Below are 23,779 nucleotides of genomic sequence, written 5' to 3'. Positions count from 1 at the left end.
GGTAGATGCTCTCGCTGTCTATTAGAGCCAGAACAAGTTCATTGATTGTCACCAGTAACGTGAAAACCTAAGCGAGAACAACACTTATTATTATCCGCGTTTCTGTGACAATATCCCGATACCTCAAGGGGTATTTTATAGCTATATAGCGGTCCATGCTGATCACGGCAAGATGACTGCACGAAGCATTGATTCCCATCGTAGTTATCACGATAAATGCTTTTGCTAGCGGACAGAATGGCCCCACACCAAGGAGTTGCTTCAGGCCTACCAAGAAGGTAAACGGTAGAGCAACAAGCCCTATCAAAAAATCGGCCCCAGCTAGACAAGCAAGAAGTATGGTAGAGTTGTTTTGCAGTCGGCGCCTTGTTGCCACGGCAAAAATGACCAGCGCATTTAGAAGAATCGTTGGTAGGGCGGCTATGATACTGATACACATCTGGGCAACCACATGGTTGTAAGTGTCATCTTGAAAGTACTCCGCTCGCCAAAGAGGCTCATAAAAATTACACTTTTCTTTTTCTGGAACTAAAGAACTGGAAAGATCAAGGCGTGGTAATATTAACAATTTTTAACATATTATTGCCAGTTACAGTGAACTTCTATTTCAAAATGGTTTTTCGAATTTAAAGATTTGATGGGTATCCAACTTACATAAAAAGAAAGAAAACAATCAAATAAAATTGGGCGCCGATCAATTCGAACATCCTCCCCCCCCCCACCCCAAGGCAAACCCCCCGGGCATTTGAACTTTTTAAAACAGGCCTGATCAAATTCCTATTATATTAGCTGAATGTATTGGTCAAATGCCCCTTCCAAAGAAAGAAATGTTTTTGAGATTGTGAATTCGAAAAATAGACTTAAGCGAATCTTCCGGACTTCACATGATGTTGTTTGGCAATTGTTGGTTTTCACATGACGTCACTTAAATTCAAACTAAAAAACTATCGATCCTACCGAGATTTTACTTTCACGATGCATTAGAGCAGCTGAAACCTAATTTTCGTACAAATTTTCGCTTGAAAAGAGTTCTTGGTTTTGTGATAGAGTACACTTGAATTTCTAAGCTTTTGCGTGACGCGGCATTTACATGACGGCCAAGAGAGCTGTCATGTAGGTTAAAAAAATGACTTATTCAGGAAATTTTGCTATCTAAACCGTTCATGTATTAGAAAAAGTATTACTTTTATGTTTATGAGTTTCTCGAAGAATAAATTCACGCTTTTGTGGCAAAACTCGGTAACAGATGTTTCTGTTGGTTTCCGTCCGCCATGTTGGAGCTCATCCAGGTGAGCACCAGCATGGCGTTTCCATAGAAATCTCTATAAGTTTGGGTAAAACATTTCTTCAGATATATCGTATGCGAAATATTCCTCTGACCTGAAACTTGGCGAGGGTCTTTGTATATCTACCTCCTTTCATTTCCCAGATTCTAGACTTTATCTATTGAACGGTTTTGATTTTTATTTTGATCTATTTTGAATGGCGTGACACTGAAAACCAGCAATTGAACCACATAAAAAATAATAAACCACATAAATAATGATAAAAATTAATACATGGTACCTTCAAAAACGCATACAAGTACCTTTTGAATCTTTGCCGAATAAGCCATTCGTTTAAAAAAGCTTATACCTTTAAACTCCTCCATGTCACTATATGAGAATCAATGCATCTATCGAACCACGTCGTCAGACCCGGATCGTCCAGAGAAGTTAAACTTGACGTTTCCAGTTCAAATTCCCCACCCCACCTGGGCAATGGTCAAATACCCCACTCCCCGGGGTTTGCCCGAAGGGGATATTGAAGTTTCGAATTGATCGGCGCATAATATTTGTAAAAAAGGATCTCTATGGATAGAAGTCAACGTCCCCGATCATTATCTCTTGTTAAATGTTTTAAATTTGCGGTTCCTTTCTTCTGAAATGCAAATATATGATGTGAAATTTTTGCCCACGACTCTCCAAAGTTTTACAAAGAACGTTTGGATAATTTGGACATTTTTATTTTTCAAAACAGTATAAGTTCAGCTGGGATAATTGTTTAATTTAGCCAAGGCTAAAAACGAAGCTCCCGTAAATGTACTCAGACATTAGTTACTTCAAACAATAAACTTGAAACCACTGAAAGAAAATCCACAAATCTATATTTCTCTAAACTTTTAAATGGGCAAGGCTTGGTGGTCTTTAGTGGGTAGAAAATAATCTGCTAACAGACCTGGAATGAACCAAAATCTTACATAGAGTCAATAACCTTTTATTTACACCAAACATTTAGGGATCAAACTCGGTCAGGGTAGAAGGCTTTGAAAAAGTAATTACCGAAACTAAATCTCCCAATCCCCCGTCCCACCCCATCTCTTTCAAAATTCAATTGGGCAGCCACTTTATGTAATGTTATAAAGGCCGGTTTTTATAGAGCGTTTTCACTCACGTGGTCAGCAGCTTTGCAAATAAATTGGAACAAAAGAAAGCTTTTACTTAAGAAAAAAGTTTCAACTCCCAGAGGACTGGCTTGGAACACCAACGCGGCTGCTGGTTTATTGATTTGCGACACCAACATGGCGGACGCGGTGACGTCATGTAAAAACGCCCTACACATTGTGTCCTTCAGCGACGAGCAATTTACACGGAGTCGATCTCTCTGTAAAGGGAAGGACGAAACTAACTAATCAGGCTGATGTTTGGTGTTCGCCTTCCTTTTTTCTCACAAAATCCGCTGAGATTTTTGTTGTTGTTGTTGTTGTTGTTGTTTTTTATGGCCGACGAAAGATTCGTAGTGGTGAGCGACGAAGTTTGATGCATTTTGTAAAGAACAAAAGAACAAGGGCACCAAAAAAAAAAAAGAGCCGTACGTTCTGACGATTTCCAGGGAATTTCTCCCTTAATAAAAAATTCGCGTTCTTGGCTATGAGAAAGAATTCACCAGCTTGATTTTTCTGTCATAGCACTGTTCAAAGTATCGACTGGATTCTCTGTCCTTAACGACAAGGACTTCCACGAAGTCCAAGGATTTTTGTAATGTGGTAATCTCGGTTTTCACATGATGTCACCAAAATTCAAACTGAGAAACTATCGGTTCTTCTGAGTTTCTTCTTTCATGAGGCATTACAGCACCTAAACACCCTTATTGCCAACGAGCCATCCGAGCGAAGACGCTCGGATGGCGAGGCGGCAGCAGAATAGAGCCGCGCAAGACTGGGCAATAGGCAGAAAAATTCTCGATCGAGCTGAAAAAAGTGTAACCCGATGTAATGTAGATTCCCCTGAGACCAAGTGGTCAGTTGTGAACCAATCAAAAGGCAGTACCTGGCGCACGGGCTCAAGTTGAATAACAAACAAAATTTCACACACTTCCCGCCGTCGCGACTTCCTGTGTTTCTTTACCTAAATTTTTTTGTTTAACCCGACCACCGCAGTCAAGAGACATGAGCACTTGATATATTCTATTAATTTTAGGGGCCATGATGTTAAATTTTAACGAAGAGAAGTTTGTAAAACAGCAAAAGTGTTCTATGTGCAGCAAGCAATATTCTCACCACTAAAAAGGATCAGATTACACGAGGAGATAAGGAAAGCTTGACACGAAGAATGCAGTCGCTTCTGTTGGAAAATCTGGTGTTGGGGAAAAAATATAACCAGCAAACAAAAACAATGAGAACAAAAAGGAATTACAAGCCTAAAGCAAACGACAAAGGAAAAGAAAACAACGCCATTTTTTTCGAAACGTGGCCGAGTTCAGTATAAAAATAATGAACTAACATTAAATACCGACGTGCCGTACATCGCTTGTCCTTGGAAACATTTCAGATGGCCCAGCGAATCATTTTAAGTTTCAATCCGATAACAAAAAGACTCGGGAAATTTGAAAGGAGGTGTAAATGATTAAACTGTGCAAATATTTATCAACAATGTGAAACCGAACCGACAGTAGATTTGTAGCTGGACTTAATAATATTCCCGATCGCTTCCTCTGCAAAGCTGACTTTATTCTTTCAAGGCACTTCACAATTTTACATAGCAGGTTTGTAAAGCCACCAGACTGAATCTGAGACCTTTTCAAGAAAATAATCCTTGCAACACGAAGGGACCAAGAAACGGTCAAACGGGAAAAAAAGGAATTTTATTCCTAAGCAAAATAAGCATGATTTGCTCGTTGGCACTCTATCGATAGGTATACCTAGTCTATTATATGTTGGTTAAAAACGTTACTCATTTTAAATTTTGAGATTTTACTATCTAAACATTCCTTGTCTCAGAATAAATATAACTTTAATATTTATGAATTCCTCAAGCAATGAATTCACTCATGTGTTGGAAAACTCAAAGACAGATGTTTCTGTCGGTTTCCGGCGGCTATGGTGCCCCACAAAGGGACACCAACATGGTGTCTCGATACAAAGCCTTATAAATTTGGGTACAACGCTTTTCCGAATATCTCGCATAATGAAATATCGCACAGACCTGAGTCTTGGCGAGGCCTTTTGTATATTTATCTTCTTTCATTTCCCAGATTCTGGACTTTCTGTATTGAATGGTATGCATTTTTATTTTTTGATGGTGTGATAGTGAAAACAGAGAAATGAGCTTAGCATTTCGTAAGAAAAGCAGGACCTGAGAATTAAACACAGATTTTTAATCTCTACCATGTATATTTATAGTCCATATAATAATTTACTTAGTTCTATTTTATACCTTTCGAACCCTTCGAGTTGAATAATAAATTTCTTATTGGTAGTGACTTTGGTATCGTGGCGGGATATTTTTACTCGTCTCTTGTATTTTGACTGACGCTACGGGCTCGCCAAAATACAGCGTGACTCGTAAAAATATTCCACGATACTACACACTAAACCGTCCAATAAGATATATTTTTTTCCCCCTAATTTACACCTTTCATTTTCCCTTTTTTTTTCCTTGTCCCAAAACATAAGTAATTATATCGAAAAAGGAAAAGAAAGCCCAGCCAGCTGTGATCACTTGAAACGTTCTCTTCGAACTGCGTATAAACAAAAAGACAGCTGAATTTTCACAATATTGAAACGAACGATGCCATCCCGAAAAAAATGTTCGGTTTTGCAATGTTTGACAGAGTTATCTAGTTGCCAATGTTGACATTCATTCAGAAGTTAAGCCAAAGTAATGAGTACAAATTCATTACCCTTTGCTTTCTCCTTTTTCTTTAGGCTCAAGAATATATAAATCTCATCTGTTTGACAGATGAGGTTTTCCCCTTTGACAGACAAGTCATCATATTAAAGCAAAAATGTAATTTAGGCGGTGTGCTGCTATTTCGTCTAGCTCTGATTTCTTATGTCATCAAACGCGAGCCCAAGTGTTTCTTCGCATATCATACAGCGAGACTATAAAAGGGAGCAAGTATGGAGCGTAGCGGACGGAGTAATTATTTTAGGAACTATGATGTAAGAGTCAATTTAACCGTGACGACAAGTACTATGAAGTAAAAGATTAAACACGAAATATAGTGTTTTTTACATATCAAACAGCGAGACGAGAGGTAAAAGATGCCACGACGTATGGAGGAATATTTCTCAAAGAACTTTGATGTGTTTGATTTAATGGATCAAACACGAGAAGAGGTGTTTCATCCGAAAACCAAACACGGAAAGTGGTTTTAAAAAAACAGTTCGTTACAATCCGAATTCTAGGTATACGTATCTGATGAAATGCGGTCTTGTTTCTTAAACTAAATTATAAATGACCTCCTTTCATAGCAAAGTCTTCGGCACAAAAACTTGAATGTTTACCTTGTCGCTCTAACTCTATATCTCTTTAAAGAAATATTTTTTCTATGCAGGGAATAGCAGTATCTTATCATTGCTGTCGCAAATCTGATGGGTCTGTTTTCAACTTTTATGAGAATGACGGATCTTTCGGTCGATTTGTTTTGAAGAACGTTGTTGTTTTATATATTTGCTCGGTTTCAATGGTTTACTCTCCTGTTTTACCAGCACTTTCTTTTTTCGAATTCCACAAAAACGTAATTTGGGAAGTCGAAATTTTCGACCGCAAATAGCCCAGTGTAAGCTTTCGTGTTGTTATGCATGTTGATTTATCCGACTCTCCGTTTCATCAAAGATTGAAATTAAGCTAAAGCAAATTGATTTACGTTTAATGTGTAGCTTTTCAATTCTCTTTCTCGTAAGCAGAACCTTTATTTGTATCTGTCCCAGACTTAACGCTCTTGTCCTTCATTCTACCCGAGAAGCAAAACGAAGTTCGTTTTCCAGCATTATAAAGTGTACTTGAGAAGAAAACTGTCATGTATTCCGCGCCTGCACAAAATGTTACTTTATGTTTCACTTGGTAATTTGCGGTTGAAAGAAAAAATATTTTTCTGTCCAGGGGTTGGTTCGTTAAGAAAGAAACTACGGGCAGGTCAACTCAACTCCCTCCTGGTAAAGGAAGCTTAATTGAATAACTTTGAACACAAGCATAAGCAATCCCGCCGCCTTTCTTTTTAAGTAATGCAACACCCGTTGAAATGAAGAGGGCTTTAATTCAGGCATCACTGCTTTCTGGTCGTTCTATGCCAGAGGGAGGTACAAATAACTGGCAAAGTTAAAGATGATAGTAGGTTCGTAAAACTCGTTATAATTTGCAACTCACAAATGCAGTATAAAACGTGAGCTCCGCTTTCAGGCTTAAGCACATACATGTGTATTATCCAAAAAATGTCCTTACTTTATGCTTTATATTTCCCTTAAGTGAAATTTTTGATCAGCACTTGTTTAGACTTTTTTTTCTCTGAAATTGATGCTAAATATTAAAAAGTGGCCTCCTTATTTTTTTTCTGTTTGTTTGTTTGTTTAGTTCGAGAGGTTCGACTTCATGTTTTCTGCATGAGAGTGCTACAGTAACAGCCTTCAGACATCAGAAGAGATCGTCAGTTTGTTCTCACATTTTATGCAAGCTTTCCTGTTTGAAATGATAACTTTTCTTAAATAAATTGGGGACTTGTATAGAACACCAGTTTGAAAGTGTCTAGGACACGTTTAACTTGCAGGAAGTTAATGCGATTTAAGCACGGTAAATTGACAAATTAAACTAAATAGTAGTGTAAAGTAGCCTCGTGAATTTGTTTAAAAAGACTCATTAGCTTTGAAAAATTGATTAATCAGTTTTTTAAATCTTGCATTACATGCACGGGAAGCAATGAAGCGAAACCAATGTGGAATTAACAATTTTTCTCCCATTTACTGACCTGTTGGTGCGCAGCATTTCAAATCGGCGAAATACTTGGTGAAACGAGGAATCAGCCTAAAAACGTCAGTAGACACAACTAGGCAATAGTCTGAAGGCAAAGTTGTGTTCAGCTATACTTATTTTTTAAAGTGAAAGTTATGTTATTTAATAAATGTATGATTTGTTTTATGCATTTTTTTATTATCTCCAGCTTTGCTATTGGGTCTTTTTTCCAATTTCGTTTAAAAAAGGTACTAATTATCGAAAAAAAACAAACTATAATCCGACGTATTCATCTAACTAGAATAGCGGAGCTTTTGGAGAAGGTCTACATTTAAGTTAGAAACTTTTTTTAAGTGACTTCAGCTGGATTTTTATGTGCTAGTACACACGATCGTTAAGGCTTTCTTGCCATAAAGTTTCTTATTTCTTCTCAGCTTTTCTTTTTCCTTCCTTTGCCACTAATTATTAGCGAAAAATGGAACAAATCCCAGCTGTGGTCACTTAAAACATTCCCTTTGTTAAATATTCATAGTCGCGGAAATAGTCGGCCGCTTTCTGGATACGTTTGCCCTGGAGTACAGCGAGTACGGCTAAGTTTTCGAGTAATATTTGATAACAATATTGAGGCCAACCCCGCCCCCCCCCCCCCCCAAAAAAAAAGATGCTTTGTTTCCAGTCTTTGACAGAAATATTTTACTCTTCCTCAAAGTTCAGTTTGCTTGGGTTATAGTTCCTCTTTCCCTTTTTTTCCTTAGTTAACTTTTTAAGAAAACTCAGTTTATGTTTGTCGCGTCTTTTTTTTGGTCTAAGAAATACAAGCTTTTTTTTTCGTGTGTGCTTGCCAAAAGAGGGTCATGGTACCAGGTGTTCTTAGGGGAGACCGTGAAAACTGGGGTTGAGAATCGCGGCGTGACTGACAACATATTCAGAGCACCATGTATGTTTTATGAAGAAGGCTTAGGGAAGATTAATGCGAAAGATGTCTAGCTTTTCCAGAACGGGTCGGTCCACGAATTCTATCGCTTGAAAGCTTTGATTACTTCGAAACAAGTGAATACTTCAGTGGTCGGAAAAAAGAAGAAAATTTCTGAGCAAAACTTCGATGGGGAAGCTAACTGATTGGGTGTTGTTCCATAGGCTTTCAGTGTATGCAAATGAGTCTTGTGATGAGCATGAGTTTTCATTTTCGACGTTGATTGAGATGATGCGTCATGTTCATCACGTTTTTGCTCTTTGGCAGTGATGTAATTTCTCTCGAATCGAGGTCCTTGATTTTCGTTTATTTATACACACGTATTCAATCAATTAGGAAAGAAATCGTTTCAATACAATATGAAAAGTAAATATCTTGAAGAATACTCGACCGTCGATAAAGTAGGACGTGAAAAACTTTTAGCGAGGAAATCCTGTCATTACATTTTGTTCCATTGTCATTTGGTAAAATAGGAAGAACTGGAGAGCCGGCCTGGGCACTTAATCTTACCAAGCCAGGTTCTTGAATCATCTGGATTTTCTGCCTCTGATTGGCTAGAAATCAGAAGCAGGGAACTTAAAGTGGCTTTATATATACGTCACGAGGATATTGCTGTTTTAGATAAATTCTTTGCTTATCAGTCATTAGTGCTTTTACCCACACGACTGAGTAGAGTTTATGAAGAAAATATCAAACAAACTTCACTAGGTAGCACTATCCATAATAATTTGTGGGTTATTTTTTCGCCGGCATATCATTATAAACATTTTTTTTAAAAATGGGTTTAATCCATGTCCATCCTTGCCATCCCTAGCAACAGACGACACGAAACTATTTCAATGCCTTTCATATAGTCTTAAAAAACAAAGCAGGACCAAGATATTTCGATTTTTTTAACAAATCGACCACAATTTTTCACGGTCTACACTCTTATAGACCACAGAAGTGACGTCATAAAATGTTCAAAACTTTAAGTGGAACCACGAGCCACAGGCGAGTGGTTTCACTGCAAAGTTTTGAGCATTTTATGGTATCATTTCTATAGTCGATTTGTTTTTTATAATTACATTTATTTTTAGTTTCCTGCGAAGTTTCTCGGAAAATGTTACGTCATTTCGATGGTCTATACTGTCATAGACCATAGCTCTCGACCAATCAGCGCGCGAGGATTCGCTCAATTGTTGTAAAACGAAAGATGGCTAAGAGCGTGACATAGCTCCTTTGGATGTCTCCCAGGATTCAAGGCGTTCTTGGACTGTTAGGTGTTTGCGCAACGATCAACAACTTACCTGGAATACCTGCTAGAGATCTAGATCATATCGAGCAAAATGCCGCGACATGTATCCGGGACTTACGTGCATCATCTTGCGAAATTCAAAGGGAATATATCACGACGGCAGACTTCAGAACAATTCTCTATTTTCGAAACCCTCATACACTCTGTTCACCCCGTCCCCCCAAATTTTGCATAAATGATTGTTTTCAAATGCTGCTGGTAACGCTATGGCCAGGAGGTCCATCGGTCGACTCCCTTATGTAACTATGTAAGTTGTATATGTAAAAGAATTAAATAGAAAGTTTGAATCTGCATTTACCTTTACAACATTTTTGTCATGTGTCAACCAGTCACTACAGAGATCCATTATATAATCCAGTGTAGCACTAAACTACATAGGGTATGTTCGCCGTACTTTTAAAGACACGTTTCAAAGTCTCGTATTGCAAATCTGATTGTTAAGTTAATTTGATCTTCAATAAAAAGTACCGTCTATTTTTGTTCTTTGTTAATAAACAAAAGAGAAAGGAGACATAAAGTAGCCACATATGAAATATTTCTTAACAAATAGATAGATGATAGGTGAACTTTATTTAAGTGTCAAGGTCTTTATAGCTAGGAAAGCTAACTGGGGACACTAAATAAAATCATAAAATCAAAGTAAAGATCTAACAGTTTAAAAATATATACACATACGATAAAAGAAAAGAAGTGTCAGCGATAATATCTATAACAATTGAGTAAGCATTATGTACACGCTCAGCATTTGCACGAACCATCCAGCAGGCTTGACATATCAAGATTGCATATATATAGTTCCCACAAACGAACCAAGGCTAGTCTTACTGCGTATGTCTTGGCTAATTTTCCGCCAAAGATAGGGGCCTAAATAACTGATACTATGCTTGCCGTATTTAACTGTGCCATATCGTGGAATAGGCCACGGTTCGGAAAAAGCGGGAGAGGTACGTAAAACAGCGTGGTCCTGGAAGAAAAGCTGCTTGGCTTATAAATATAACGTACAAAACAATTGCACCCCATTTGCAGACGACACAACAAGGACACGTAATTTTTAGACCCTGTCAGCCGGAAATCGAAACCGGGCCTAACCTATTCAAGGTCGATGAAAGCCCCGGGTACTGTTTCATTTTTCAGCTGTTATAGCACTCCTAGTAGTGAGCCTCTCTATGGGTAACTACGGACGTCGTTTTCGTTGCGCGTTTTCCATCAAATCGTCGGTTTTTCAGCTGAATCGCCGCATATTAAGTAATGTTTGGCGTGGTAGCGCTACTTAAGAGGGCTCGAGCAACCACGAAGACGACGAAAACGACAAAATAGAAAAAGCAATGGGTTTAATAAGCAAAACGAAAACTCTGAAAGTGCAGCACATTTTTTTGGTAGATTCGTCTGCCATAAATCGCACGACTAACGTAGTCAAACTTGATCGCAATGGCAATGGGATTATCGATTTATCTCCAAGATTGTCGTTTCTGATCAGCGATCAAAAGAGATCATCGCGACTTGGAATTCGTCGGAAAAACCCTTAGATAGGCTCGATACAGTGCGAACTGATTTAGGAGTACAGTCAAATCCCGTTAATTCGGACACTGAGGGAGTCATAGAAAGTGTTCTTGTTAAACGGGTTAAATTTAGAGGAAATGTAAGCGCTTTCTTTACCCGGAGAAAAGGTAAAATTTCCGTAGCAATAAGGTGTCCATATTAAGTGGGTGTACGTAAAGCGGGCTTTGACTGTACAATTTGAAAGCATTAAAGCAAGAACTAGAACTCGTTAGCTTTTTGGATGCGAGCGATGTACTCGGTTGGCTGCTGACGAAATGATAACAAAACCGGTTGCCTGTTATCGGCCAACGAGTGAGCTTTAAGTTTGTCTTAGGTCCGGCTTGATTGCGCTGAGTTCATCTAATTGCTGTTTCTGACAGAATGTTTTCAGGGTTTTCTTAAATGTAGTATCTCGAGAAATGCGCGTCGCAAATTCGTCATACGCCAACAGTAAATGATAGGATTGCACAGGGAACCCAACATGATAGTAACTCCTACCCAGTTCCAAATGATGACTCTAAAACGCGGCGGTCCTGCAATGCTACCTGGAAGAGCAGTCAGTACAGCCATTATTATTGCTGGTAAATAGGTAATTACTAAAGCAATTAGAATGATTGCCAGAGTAGTAGCCGCCCTTCTGTCTTTCTTGATTCTTTGGACTTCCTCCTGAGGTAGTTGTTCGGCTTTGAGGCGTTTGACTTGTCGTCGTGTCTCTGAGTAAATGTAACCATAAGACAGTAAAATAGCAATAGTAAACAGAATTCCGATAACAATTTGTATTATATAGCTCACGTGTGAATAAACTGAATAAATGTTTTCGCTGTCTATTAGAGCCAAAACAATTTCATTGATTGTCACCGTCAAAGTGATAGCCCAGGCTAGAACAATGCTAATTATTATCCACGTTTCTGTGACAATATCCTGGTACCTCAAGGCATATTTGATAGCTATATAGCGTTCTATGCTGATTACGACCAAATGACTGAATGAAGCAAAAGCTACCATCGTAATAATCACATTAAATGCCTTTTCTGGCGAACAGAATGGCCCAACACCAAGAAATCGCTTCAAGTCTAGCGAGAAGGCAAATGGTAGAACAATAAGCCCCGTTAACAGATCTGCCCCAGCTAGACAGGCAAGAAGTATGGTGGAGTTGTTTCTCAGTCGGTTCCTTGTTACCACAGCAAAAATGACCAGTGCATTTAGACCAATCGTCGGTAGGGCTGCTACAATGTCGATACAGACCTGGGCCACCAGATGTTTAAACGTGTCATCTTGCAAGTACTCCGCTCGCCAAACAGCCTCATGAAAAAGACACTTTTCTTCCTCTAATTCCAAAGACCTGGAAAGATTAAGAAGTAGAATTATCAGCGATGGTCGGATGAAGTTGTGCATATAATTCCAACAGTAACTATTTCTTTTTGGTTTAGGAAAATAACGCAATTAAAAATTTAAATGAATTTCAGATATAGAAAGTTATATTCTGCAGATGAAATTTACAGAGACCTCCGAGAGGGAAGGAATCAGGGAACGAGGCTATTCCGAAAAAAAATGTTCGGTCTTACAATCTTTGACAAAGTGATTGTGGTGACGTTGACAGAGTCATTTTTGAAATTGTTAATATCATTGTTATTACTACTACTACTACTACTACTACTACTACTACTACTGCTACTACTACTACTACTACTACTACTACTACTACTACTACTACTACTACTGCTACTGCTACTGCTACTGCTACTGCTACTGCTACTGCTACTGCTACTGCTACTGCTACTGCTACTGCTACTACTATATTCTTCTTCTTCTTCTTATTATTATTATTATTATTATTGTTATTATTTGGAACAAACAGTATTAAACGTGAGCTCGGGTTGTAGATATATATATATATAAGCACATACGTATATTACCTAAAAGCGTCTTTACATCCATTCAGACGAATGCTTTAAATTTCTTTTAAGTGAAACTTTCGATCAGCACTTGTTAAGTCTTTTTTTTCTCTAAGTTGGTACTGAATATTTAAAAAGTGGCCTTCGTAATTGTTTCCTTTTCTTCACTTTTATCTTTTCCGTATAAGAGTGCTGCGCTGACAGCTTTCAGACATCAGAAGAGATCGTCAGGTTGTTTTGATATTTTAATGAGGTGCGAACGCACCTGTTTTAAATGGCAACTCTTCTTTAATAAACTGGGGACTTGTACATATAGAACATCGGTTTGAAAGTGTAAAGTGTCTAGGATGCCGTTAACTTTAGGCTTGAAGTGCATCCTACAACTGGACCTCACGGTGCATCAAACTATTAAGGTGGCTTCGTCATACAGGCGCATTGAGCTATGACTGACTTTCCGTCATAACGTTTTTGTTTTCAACGCGATGGCTGAGAAACTTTGCAAAGAACAACAGATATCATTCGGCAATAAAATGAAATTTGCTTGTAAATATTTTTTGCGAAATTAGCAATTTAAGTCGACCCCACTGTTCATGAGAAAATCGTGTCTAGTAAAATGTGCCAGATAAATTTCAGAGAAATCGTTGGAGCAGAAATCCGTAATTAGAAAAAAATTCAAAATTCAGCTGTGAAATTGTTTTGAAATTTCAAAAACAAATTTTTCTGGTGAAGAACGAGCCGCCTAAGTTCGAATTTTCGGGACAAATTATTCCAGTGTGTGCTTATTCTTAAAATCGTGCTATTGTTTAAGAGGTACTCGTTAGTTTTAGAAGCACTGTAAATTGCTCCAAACCTTGCGCTGAAGTCGAATGACTGGTTAATTGACATTTTTTAATTATCCCTTTGCACGGATTTGGCTGAAACTCCTGCATCATACATTTTGATGTATTGCAATGCATCTTCAACGGCTTTTACTGCTGTAAGTTGCTTCCAATTCTAGAAAAAGGTATTGAGATTGTAAGCTACCTTGTATCAAAGCTCAGATAGGACTGTCTAGCATCTTTGCACTTATGACTAAGAGAATGAGCATGGGCGGCAGTTCTGCGAGGTCCCGGTTGCTCGTTCTTCCTCAGAGCAATTTGCTTATTTGAAATTCCAAAACAATTTCACAGCTGAATTTTGAAAGACTTTCCAGTCAAGGACTTCTGCTCGAATGACATTTCTCTGAAATTTACCTGACATATTTATCATATCGATAAAAGCCAACACCAGAAATTTCAGTCACAAATATCAGTAAAACTCTTTACTAAACGCAAGTTTCTTTGAACAGCAAAAGTAGGGTCAATGTAAGCGCTAATTTCGCAAAAAATCTTTATATCAGCGATGAAATCGGAATATTCCATATTATTGCTGAATGATATCTGTTGTTCATTGCAAAGTTTCTCAGCCATTGCGTTGAAAACGAAAAATTTATGACAAAAAGTTCGTCATACCTCAATGCCCCTGTATTAATGACGAAGCCACCTTAATTAATGCGATTGAAGCACGGTCAACTGACAAATTAATCTTACTACTAGATATTAGTGTATAGTAGGCTCGTGAATTTCTTTGCAAAGGTTCAATTTACGAAAAATTGGTTAACCATTTTTTTAAACACTTGCACTACACAAACGCGAAGCAATGCAGCGAAACCGGTATCAAATATTAAAAAAAAAATTATCCCGTTTACTGACCTGTTTGTAGGCAGCATTTCGCATTGGCGAAAAACTTGGTGGGACGAGGATTAAATTTGAAAACGTCGGAAGGTGCTACTAGGAAATAGTCTGAAGGTGAACCTGAGTGTGTTCAGTTATACTAAATTTTTGAAAGTGAAAAATAATATAAACGTACGAGAATAAATCTATGATTTGTTTTATGTATTATAACATTTTTTCTCCAACTTTACGAGTGGGTCTTTTTTCCTATTACGTTTAAAACGGTACTAATTATCGAAAACGCACAAGCTAATCCGACATATTCATCGTAACCGGAATAGCGGAGCTTTTGGATAAGGTCTACTTTTAAGTTAAGAACTTTTGAAAGTGACTACAGCTTGGATTTTATATGATATTTCACACGATTGTTAAGGTTTTCTTTTCATAAAATTTCCTGTTTCCTATCAACTTTTCCTTTTCTTCGTTTGCCACCAATTATTATGGAAAAACGAAACAAAGCCTAGCTGTGGTCACTTAAAACGTTCCCTTCGTTTACACCCTAAACACAAACTAAATATTCATAGTGACGGAAATAGCCGGCCGCTTTCTGGATGCGTTTGCGCTGGAGTACAGCGAGACCAGCTAAGTGCATGTTGGAGCAATATTAAACAAGATTGAAGCCACCCCCAAAAATGCTTTGTTTTCTAGTCCTTGACAGAAATATTTTACTCGAAAGTCTTGAGACTTTCTAAAAATTGCTTGGGTTATAGTTCTTGGTTCCCCCCTTTTTTTCTTGGTTAATTTTTTTTTAGTAAAGTCAGTTAATGTTTTTCAATTCCTTTTTATTGAATTTTATTCCATTGCTATTTAGTACTCAACAACTGGAGCTACGAATGGTTATTTATGGAGATAACGGAAATATAAGAAGAACGGGAGAGGCCTGGGCACTTACCTATCCCTGTTCTAGAATCATCTGGATTTTGCTGTTTCTGACTGGTTAGAAATTGGAAAAAATTTGAACTTAACGGGGCTTTACATGGATACGCGCGGACACTGCCTGTTTTAAGTGGGCACTTCGAACTTTACAAGCAGAGATTTTGAGGGGAAAAAACGATAGTTTTGCTGTCTAATGGTAAACGTGGGACTAATGCTATTCCACCTTAAAGGGCAAGCGTGTTGACTTCGATTACGTTTGAATGTGACTTTAATAACAAATTTTATTTAATATTTGAACATGGCTTTAAATTGGAAGCTACGATACACTGCCGATCAGATTGCGGTGACGAATTAGTTGATCAAAATATTTGATGATTTGCACGGCGCATGCGCGTAGCAGCAAAATAAAGCTGATTCGTATTATCATTCAACTGAGCTGTAAGTCTGCAGCATTTTACGTCGCCGAAATCTTGATAAAACGAAAACACTAGTGTCAAACGTTAAGGATTCACCTTGCATACTGCAGTACAGGAATAAACAGCAACAAAACGACCTGCCGATGTGTTGGCTTCGGTTACGTTTGAGTGACTGTATTAACAAATTTTTTTTAAGATGACGAATTAGTTAATCAAAAAAATTTAATAATTTGCACGGTGCATGCGCGAAGCAGTGCAATAACTGAGCTGATTTGTAATGTCGTTTAACTGACCTGTTAGTCTGTAGCATTTTACTTCGCCGAAATCTTGATGAAACGAAAACACCAGCGTGAATCATCAAAATATTTGATGATTCGCACAGCGCAAGCCCGAAGCGGTGCTATAAAGCTGATTTGTATTGTCATTCAACTGATCTGTTAGTCTGCAGCATTTTACGTCGCCGAAATCTTGATGCAACGAAACACCAACGTGAATCTTCAAAGATTCACCTTGCATGCAATGCAGGAATAAACAGCCTGAAAACGACCTGCCGTCAATTATATATCATCTTTAAGAGCAAGTTATCTGTAGAGAAAATCTGACGGAAGGCTAGTTTTTATTTTTCTTTCTTTCTTTCTTTCTTTTTGGTTCTTGTCTCTGCTAGTTTTCTCAAACAATGTAATTAACGAAAACACACAAACGTATCTAAAATATTCATCGCGACCGGAATAGCAAAGAACCTTCTCTGAAAGCCAACGAAAGAAGAGAAAGTAATTAATGAGTAGTTGCTAGCTTCAAGTTTTGTTTTTTCATCTTATTGTACTAGTTTTCCTCTTCGAACGCAGAGGCATATGGTTCTCGAGGGAGATAACCTGGTTCACGCAAGTAAAGAGCCTTAGGTGTGCAAACACAAAAATTTGTTTGTTTGTTTGTTTGTTTTTTTAAACTTAACTGGATAAATTGGGTTCTGAAGATGCAAATTCTAAGGTTTATTCTCAGTCAGATTAATACCAAGATCTGAGCCAAAAGCAATGGCAAGCCTGCAGCTGGCTGAACACGGTTGTAAAGTAAATGTTAGCTTTAGTTTGATTTCTTTATTTGTAACCTGCTCCGTTCAATATTCTTTTTTTTTTTTTTCAAGCTGTCCTTTTTACAACCCTAATTTTTTCAAAATTTTCTTTTTGAAACATTGGGCCAAAAACTGTTACCGTCAAATTCCGTAAATAAGCCTCTCCAAGTATAAGCCCCCCAAACTCGTAACGCAAAAAAACCCCTTCGTTAAGTCGCCCCTCCAAATTAAATATAAGCCAATTTAAGCCCCCCAGGGACTTATACTTGGAAATTGCCCTCAAATCCAAAGTAAAACAAAGCAAAGCGGTAAATTTCCTTCCAATTATAAGGCCAGCCCAATCGATTTTGAAACGCAAATTTCCCTCCATAGATAAGTCCCTCCTAATATGAGCCTCTCCAAAAATAAGCCCCTCATAAAGGGCCTTTAAAAAATATAAGCCCCAGGCTTTTTTTTCGGAATTTTACAGTATATCGACGTCTAAACTGATTCCTCCAATTTCATTTTGGCCAAACTGTGGAAACGCGCTGTTACACGAGTGGTGGTAGAACTAGCAATTTAACATGTACTAGGTTCGTATAGGCTATGTTCACATTATACCAAAATGCTATTCTACCTGGAAGAGCTTCAGTCAGTATCCCCACCATTATTACTGGTAAATAAGTTATTACCAAAGCAATTAAAATGATTGACAGAGTAGAAGCTGCCGTTCTGTCTTTCTTGATTATTTGGGTGTCCTCTTGAATGAGTTGTTTAGCTTCGAGGCGTTTAACCTGTCGTCGTGTTTTTTTAAAAACACACAGATACGTGTAAACAAGACCTGTTTTTTAAGTCGGCACTTCTCGCCACTGCTCGGCACTTCTTTTTGCCGTCTACTGGTTACGAATACTGCTATATTTGCCTTTAAGAGCAAGTGTGTTGGCTTCGATCACGCGTTTTATTGTGACTTTAACAAATTTGAACTTAACGGGGCTTTATATGCGTCACGAGGATATTGCTGTTCTAGGTCAATTGTTTGCTTACGTCATTTAACTCAGTGCCTTCGAAAATATCAAACAAATTTCTTCAGGAAGTAAAATCCATAATACTTTTTGGGTGATTTTTGCAGTTATAGCATTAAGAAGATTAAAGAATTGGGTTTAATCTATATCCGTTCTTGCCATTTGTAGCAACAGACGACAGGAAACAGTTTCAATGCCTAAATATGGAATGAGGCTGAGTATCATCTGAAGGGCTATCGAGGAGGGTGTTCAACGGGGCCGTAGGCCGAGGCGGGTAACACCCTCCGAGATCTTCATAATTCTTTAGATGATACGAAAGCCGAATTCAATAATTGTTTTATTATTCGTTCAAAATAATTCCTAGTTTAAAAACAAGCTTAAACATGCTTACCTTCGTCGATGTTAAGTTTGTCTTCGATAGTGCATGTTAATCGGCAAGTTTAGGAGATAAAGGGTTGTCAGCTCCGCAAATATTCTCCAAATGGCAGATTTCGTCTCTCGAGTTGTCTTCTTGCTGGTCTTGTTATGCTTTTAGCCAAACGGTTCGCCTATTTATTTCTCGTGAAACGAGTGAAATGTTCCTCCATGTTCTACTCACTACCAAAAACAACTCAAACTCGTCCCCAGGTCTTCTCAGTTAATGGTTCAATAATCTGGCAATTTGCTGCACGATTGACGTCATTTTTCACATATCGAAAAATTCTTCCAAATTTGTTCGACAGTAGCCGGTTATGATAAATTATGCGTGGGATTTTAGCCAATCAGAAACGGAGAAATATTTTAAATGAAATCTAATACAAAACTGGACCTGATTATTTTTTAATTTAATTAATGCGAAAGGCACGGTTTATCTCCCAGGGTGGGGGGCATTTTTGCATCAAGGATTGTTTTCAAATGCTCCAGGGAGCTTTTGACACGTGTCTTTCGAATTACGGCGAACATACCTATATGATCGTCTAGTGCTACACTAAGTTACATAAGGTCACGTACTGGCTCCGTGTTTATTGTTATTACTATTGTTATTATTATTATTCTTCTTCTTATTATTATTATTATTATTATTGTTGTTGTTTTTTGTTGTTTTTTTTTACCATTATTATCATTGCTTTTCATCATTATTATAATTTATTATTATTATTATTTTAATTTGACCTCGTATATTAGTAGGGAATGGTTAATAAATGATAAAAATGTTGTTAAGGTAAATGCAGGGTGACTTTTATAAAAATTTTACAAGTGTAGCCATCGTTTTCAGAGTCTAAAACAGTGGTTACACTTGTAAATTGCACTTGTAAAAGTTTTATTAAATTGGCCCCAGACTTTATGTTCTTATACCTGGCTTACAAAGTTACAAAAGAGAGTCCCCATACGGATCTCCTGGCCATAGCCAGTGTTATTCCTTGAAATCCAGTTGTTGGTCACTTACCACTACGAATCGTATAATTTACAATTATTGAATGAGGCTTGTATGACGTGAGGATACAAAAATCCCGAAAATGGCCTAAAAATCTATCCGGAAATTCTCTAAAATTAAAAATGTCTTTAAATCCCATTTTTATCTTTAAAAATCTCAAAATTTCTTTTAAAAATTCCGATTTGTCCCAATTTTGTTTTCGAAATAATCACATAATTTGCATATAATGTTACTCGGGGCTTTTGGAACGTTCAAAATCGTTTGTACCTTTCTGTTTCTTTCTTGATTTATACTGAGCCTGGGGCTCAGTTGAATCAATCTCAATGGCTTCTGCAGTTTCTGCCATGATGAGCTTCCTGTGCTTCTAGGCGACAAGGCCTTACAGTGATGCTAACAAGACATGACCATAACTTATGGGCTAAACCACTGGCCTACTAGTAGCATTTGGATGGCAAGAGCCCGCTTGGAGCTTCTTAGAACCACCCAAATTTGTTTTTATGCTATTGGCTGTATTTTTCTTAACATTATCGTCTAAAAATCCCATTTGACGTTCTAAAAATTCTAGGAAAAAACTTGGATTTTTGTACCTAGGCTTAGAAGAAGTTATTTTAAGGTGGCTTGGTCATGTCCAGCCGAAAATCAGCTGGGCATTGCCGCTCAAGATTCTGAAAGCCCCGAGTAGTCGGTTTCAACCTTCAGCCGCTATAGCACTCTTAGTAGTACAGTGCAAACTGATTTAGGAACACAATATGATTTCATTCAAGCAAGATCTATTACTTGTTGGCTTCTTCAATGCAAGTGAGGTATTCTGCTTGCAGCGGACGAAATGACAACAAAACTGGTTGCCCTTTTTCGGGCAACGAGAAAGCCTGGTATGAGCTGGATCCAGGTTGATTGCGCTCAGTTCCTCTAGTTTCTGGAAGGGTGTTTTCAGGTTTTGTTAAATGTAGTATCTCGAGAAATGCGCTTCGCAGTTTCTTCATACGCCAACAGTAAATAACAGGGTTAAACATAGAGCCTAACATGATGCAACTTTCTACCCATCGCCAAATGATGACTCTGAAACGCGGCGGTACCGAAATGCTACGTGGAAGAGTAGTCAGCAGCCCCACTATTGTTGCTGGCAAATAAGCGATTATCAAAGCAATCAGAATGATTGCCAGAGAAGTAGATGCCCTTCTGTCTTTCTTGATTCTTTGGATTTCTTCTTGAGGCAGTTGTTCGGCTTTGAGGCGTTTAACTTGTCGCCGTGTCTCTGAGTAAATGTAGCCGTAAGATAATGAAATAGCAGTGAAAAAAAGGGTTCCGATGGCAATTTGTGTTATAATGTTCGCGCGCCAATGATCAGTGTAGATGCTTTCACTGTCTACTAGAGCCAGAACAAGTGCATTGATTGTTACCATCAAGGTGATAGCCCAGGCGAGAACAATGCTAATCAATATTCTTGTTTCTGTGACAATATCCTGGTATCTCAAGGGGTATCTGATAGCTATATAACGGTCTATGCTGATCACGACCAGATGACTGAGCGAAGCAAACGTCGCCGTCGTAGTTAGCACAATCAATGCCTTTTCTGGGGAACAGAATGGCCCAAAACCATAAAGTCGCTTTAAGTCTAGCGATAAAGCGGCCGGTAGAGCTACTAGCCCTGTAAACAAATCCGTCCCAGCTAGACAAGCAAGAAGTATGGTGGAGTTGTTTCGCAGTCGGTGCCTCGTTGCCACCGTGAAAATAACAAGTGCATTTAGAAGAATCGTAAGCAGAGCTGCTATAATATCGATAGCCACCAGAGCAACCAGATGTTTGTATGTATCGTCTCGTAAGTACTCCGCTTGCCAAGCAAGCTCATTAGAATTACACTTTACTTTTTCTGGAACCGAAGACCTGGAGATATTAAGAAGTAGAAGCATATTAACATGCGAAGTTGTCCGGCGTGCAACTTCCGTCAGTAGCAGGATATTTTTTGTTCTAAGAAAGTGTATCGAATTAAAAACCTTTAGATGATTAGAAAGTTAGAGAGGGGCTCTAGAGCCAACAACCACCCAGCACTTTTTCACACTGAAGCAGATTTTGATGAAGATTACTAGGAATTAAAAATTCATTTACAATATTTTAATTGGGTGCATTGGCACAAGGAAAATTTTTAACTCTTTTTTGCCGACCCTATCTGGCACATGTGGGAGGCAGTGCAAGGAAGTTGATTTGTAATGTAATTAACTGACCTGTTAGTCTGCAGCATTTTACGCCGCCGAAATCTTGATGAAACTAAAAACCAGCTTGAAAATTAAAAGATTCGCGTTGTATGCCGTACAGGAATAAACAGCCTAGGAGCAAACTTGCTGTCAATTAATTATCATTTTAAAGTGCAAGTTATCTATAGAGAAAATCCTTTCCTTTGATGACAAAAGGTTAGTTTTCCTTTTTTTGTTGTTTTCTATTGTCTCTGCCAATTTTTCTTATAAAGCGATATAACTATGAAAACACACAAAGGCTTCTAGAATATTCATCGCGATCGGAATAGCAAAGCTAAGAGCCTCCTCTGATAGCCAACGAAAGAACTAAAGAAATTTATTAATGAGTAGTATTGCTAGCTTCAAGTTTTGTTGTTTTACACTAGTTTTCCTCTCCGAACACAGAGCCATATGGTTCTCGAGGAAGACATACCTGGTGACGCAACCAAAGTGTCTTAGGTGTACAAACACAGATGCAAATTCTAATGGTTATTTTCAGTCAGAGTAATACGAAGATCTGAGCCAAAAGCAGTGTTAAGCTTGCAGCTGGCTGCGATAACGAACATGGTAATGAAGTAAAACAAGAGAGGATAAAGGGGACAGAGAAGGCATCCCTCATACACACCCTATTCCACAGGTAATTCGTCCCGAGTTATTTTTAACACCACAAATCTCAAGGGGGATTAGACAACAGCCAATCACATAGCGCGAATATGTTGCGCATGGATGACCCACGCTCAGAGCCACGCGCCCTTCACGAATTGACGCAGACCAAAATGGTGGACGACGCGGAGAGCGATATTACTATTCGTCTTGTCGACGAAAACGACTACAGAGAGATTTCTGCTAAAGCTGTGTCAGCGAAACGGAAATTAAAAAAGAACCGCCTTTACTCTCTTGTATAGAGCTAACAGTACAGCAGTGAAATCCTTAACACACTGAATATTATCTCAGGATCATTTATAATTTACAGTTTGAAGAGAGTAATTTCTGGTTTGATATTTATTCTTTTATTAGTCTTTTATTATTCAACAAAAATAACACTTGGCGTCCTACTTACTTTATTGTACAAACGACCGGTTTCAATAGACCGGCGAAATTTCTCATTTTATTAAAGCACTGAGGTTACGACAACTTCGAGTTAAACTGGTTCATGGGTGGTCAAAGGGTCCAGCGATTCGCTTTTCCCAGATGAGCGCCGACTCATTTTGCTTCAATATTCAGGAATGCTCTCGATTTCTTTACGCTTTCATTGCCTTTCGCCCAACATGTTTTGCAGGGCGTTTAGTCATGCGAAACCTCCACGAAACATCCACGCAGCGCGTGAGGTAACTTTATCCCGATTCTGAAAATAACTCGAGACGAATTACCTATGGAATAGGGTGTGTATGGGGGATGCCTTCTCTGTCCCCTTTATCCTCTCTTGAGTAAAATAATGTAGGTTTTAGATTGTTTTATTTATTTGTCACCTGCTCCGTTCAATTTTTTTTCAACACCAAGCTGTCACCTTTTACAACCTTACTTCTCTGCTCACTTGAGGAACAAGTTTTTTTCGAAACATTTTCGAATACATCTAGAGAGAAGACCAATTCTGGAAAAAAAAATCGTTTTAAAACCTAACACGGATACGTGTGGACACGGCCTGTTCTAAGTAGGTACTTCGAACTTTACAAGCAGAGATGTTGAGGGGAAAAACGATCATTTTGCAGTCTAATGGTAAACGTACGTGGGACTAATGCTATTCCACCTTAAAGGGCAAGCATGTTGGCTTCGATTACGTTTGAATGTGACTTAACTAACAAATTTTATTTAATATTTGAACGCATTTGATACACTGCCGATCGGATTTCGATGACGAATTAGTTGATCAAAATATTTGATGATTTTTACGGCGCATGCCCGAAGCAGTGCTATAAAGCTGATTTGTATTGTCATTCAACTGACCTGTTAGTCTGCAGCATTTTACGTCGCCGAAATCTTGATGAAACGAAAACACCAGCGTGAATCTTCAAAGATTCATTTTGCATGCAGTGCAGAAATAAACAGTCTGAAAACGACCTGCCGTCAATTATCATCTTTAAGTGCAAGTTATCTGTAGAGAAAATCCTT

General features: G+C 38.2%; 2 protein-coding genes across 2 annotated transcripts; both read right to left on the bottom strand.

Moving 5' to 3' along the window:
- Positions 1-11,404: 11,404 nt before the first annotated feature.
- On the bottom strand, positions 11,405-12,412 carry LOC140925065 (histamine H2 receptor-like). Its single transcript, XM_073375020.1, has one exon. The coding sequence runs from the start codon at positions 12,410-12,412 to the stop codon at positions 11,405-11,407; it is 1,008 nt and encodes a 335-aa protein (XP_073231121.1).
- A 7,800-nt stretch (positions 12,413-20,212) lies between these two features.
- LOC140925064 (adenosine receptor A1-like) lies at positions 20,213-21,349 on the bottom strand. The gene has a single exon (XM_073375019.1). It carries the CDS (start codon positions 21,347-21,349, stop codon positions 20,213-20,215), a length of 1,137 nt encoding a protein of 378 aa, XP_073231120.1.
- Positions 21,350-23,779: the final 2,430 nt, after the last annotated feature.

The sequence above is a fragment of the Porites lutea genome, chromosome 14 (genome assembly GCF_958299795.1).
Source record: "Porites lutea chromosome 14, jaPorLute2.1, whole genome shotgun sequence".
In the NCBI taxonomy this organism is placed as follows: domain Eukaryota; kingdom Metazoa; phylum Cnidaria; class Anthozoa; order Scleractinia; family Poritidae; genus Porites; species Porites lutea.
The sequence above is the reverse complement of the archived record's forward strand: the minus strand, read 5'-3'. Positions and strand labels throughout refer to the sequence as shown.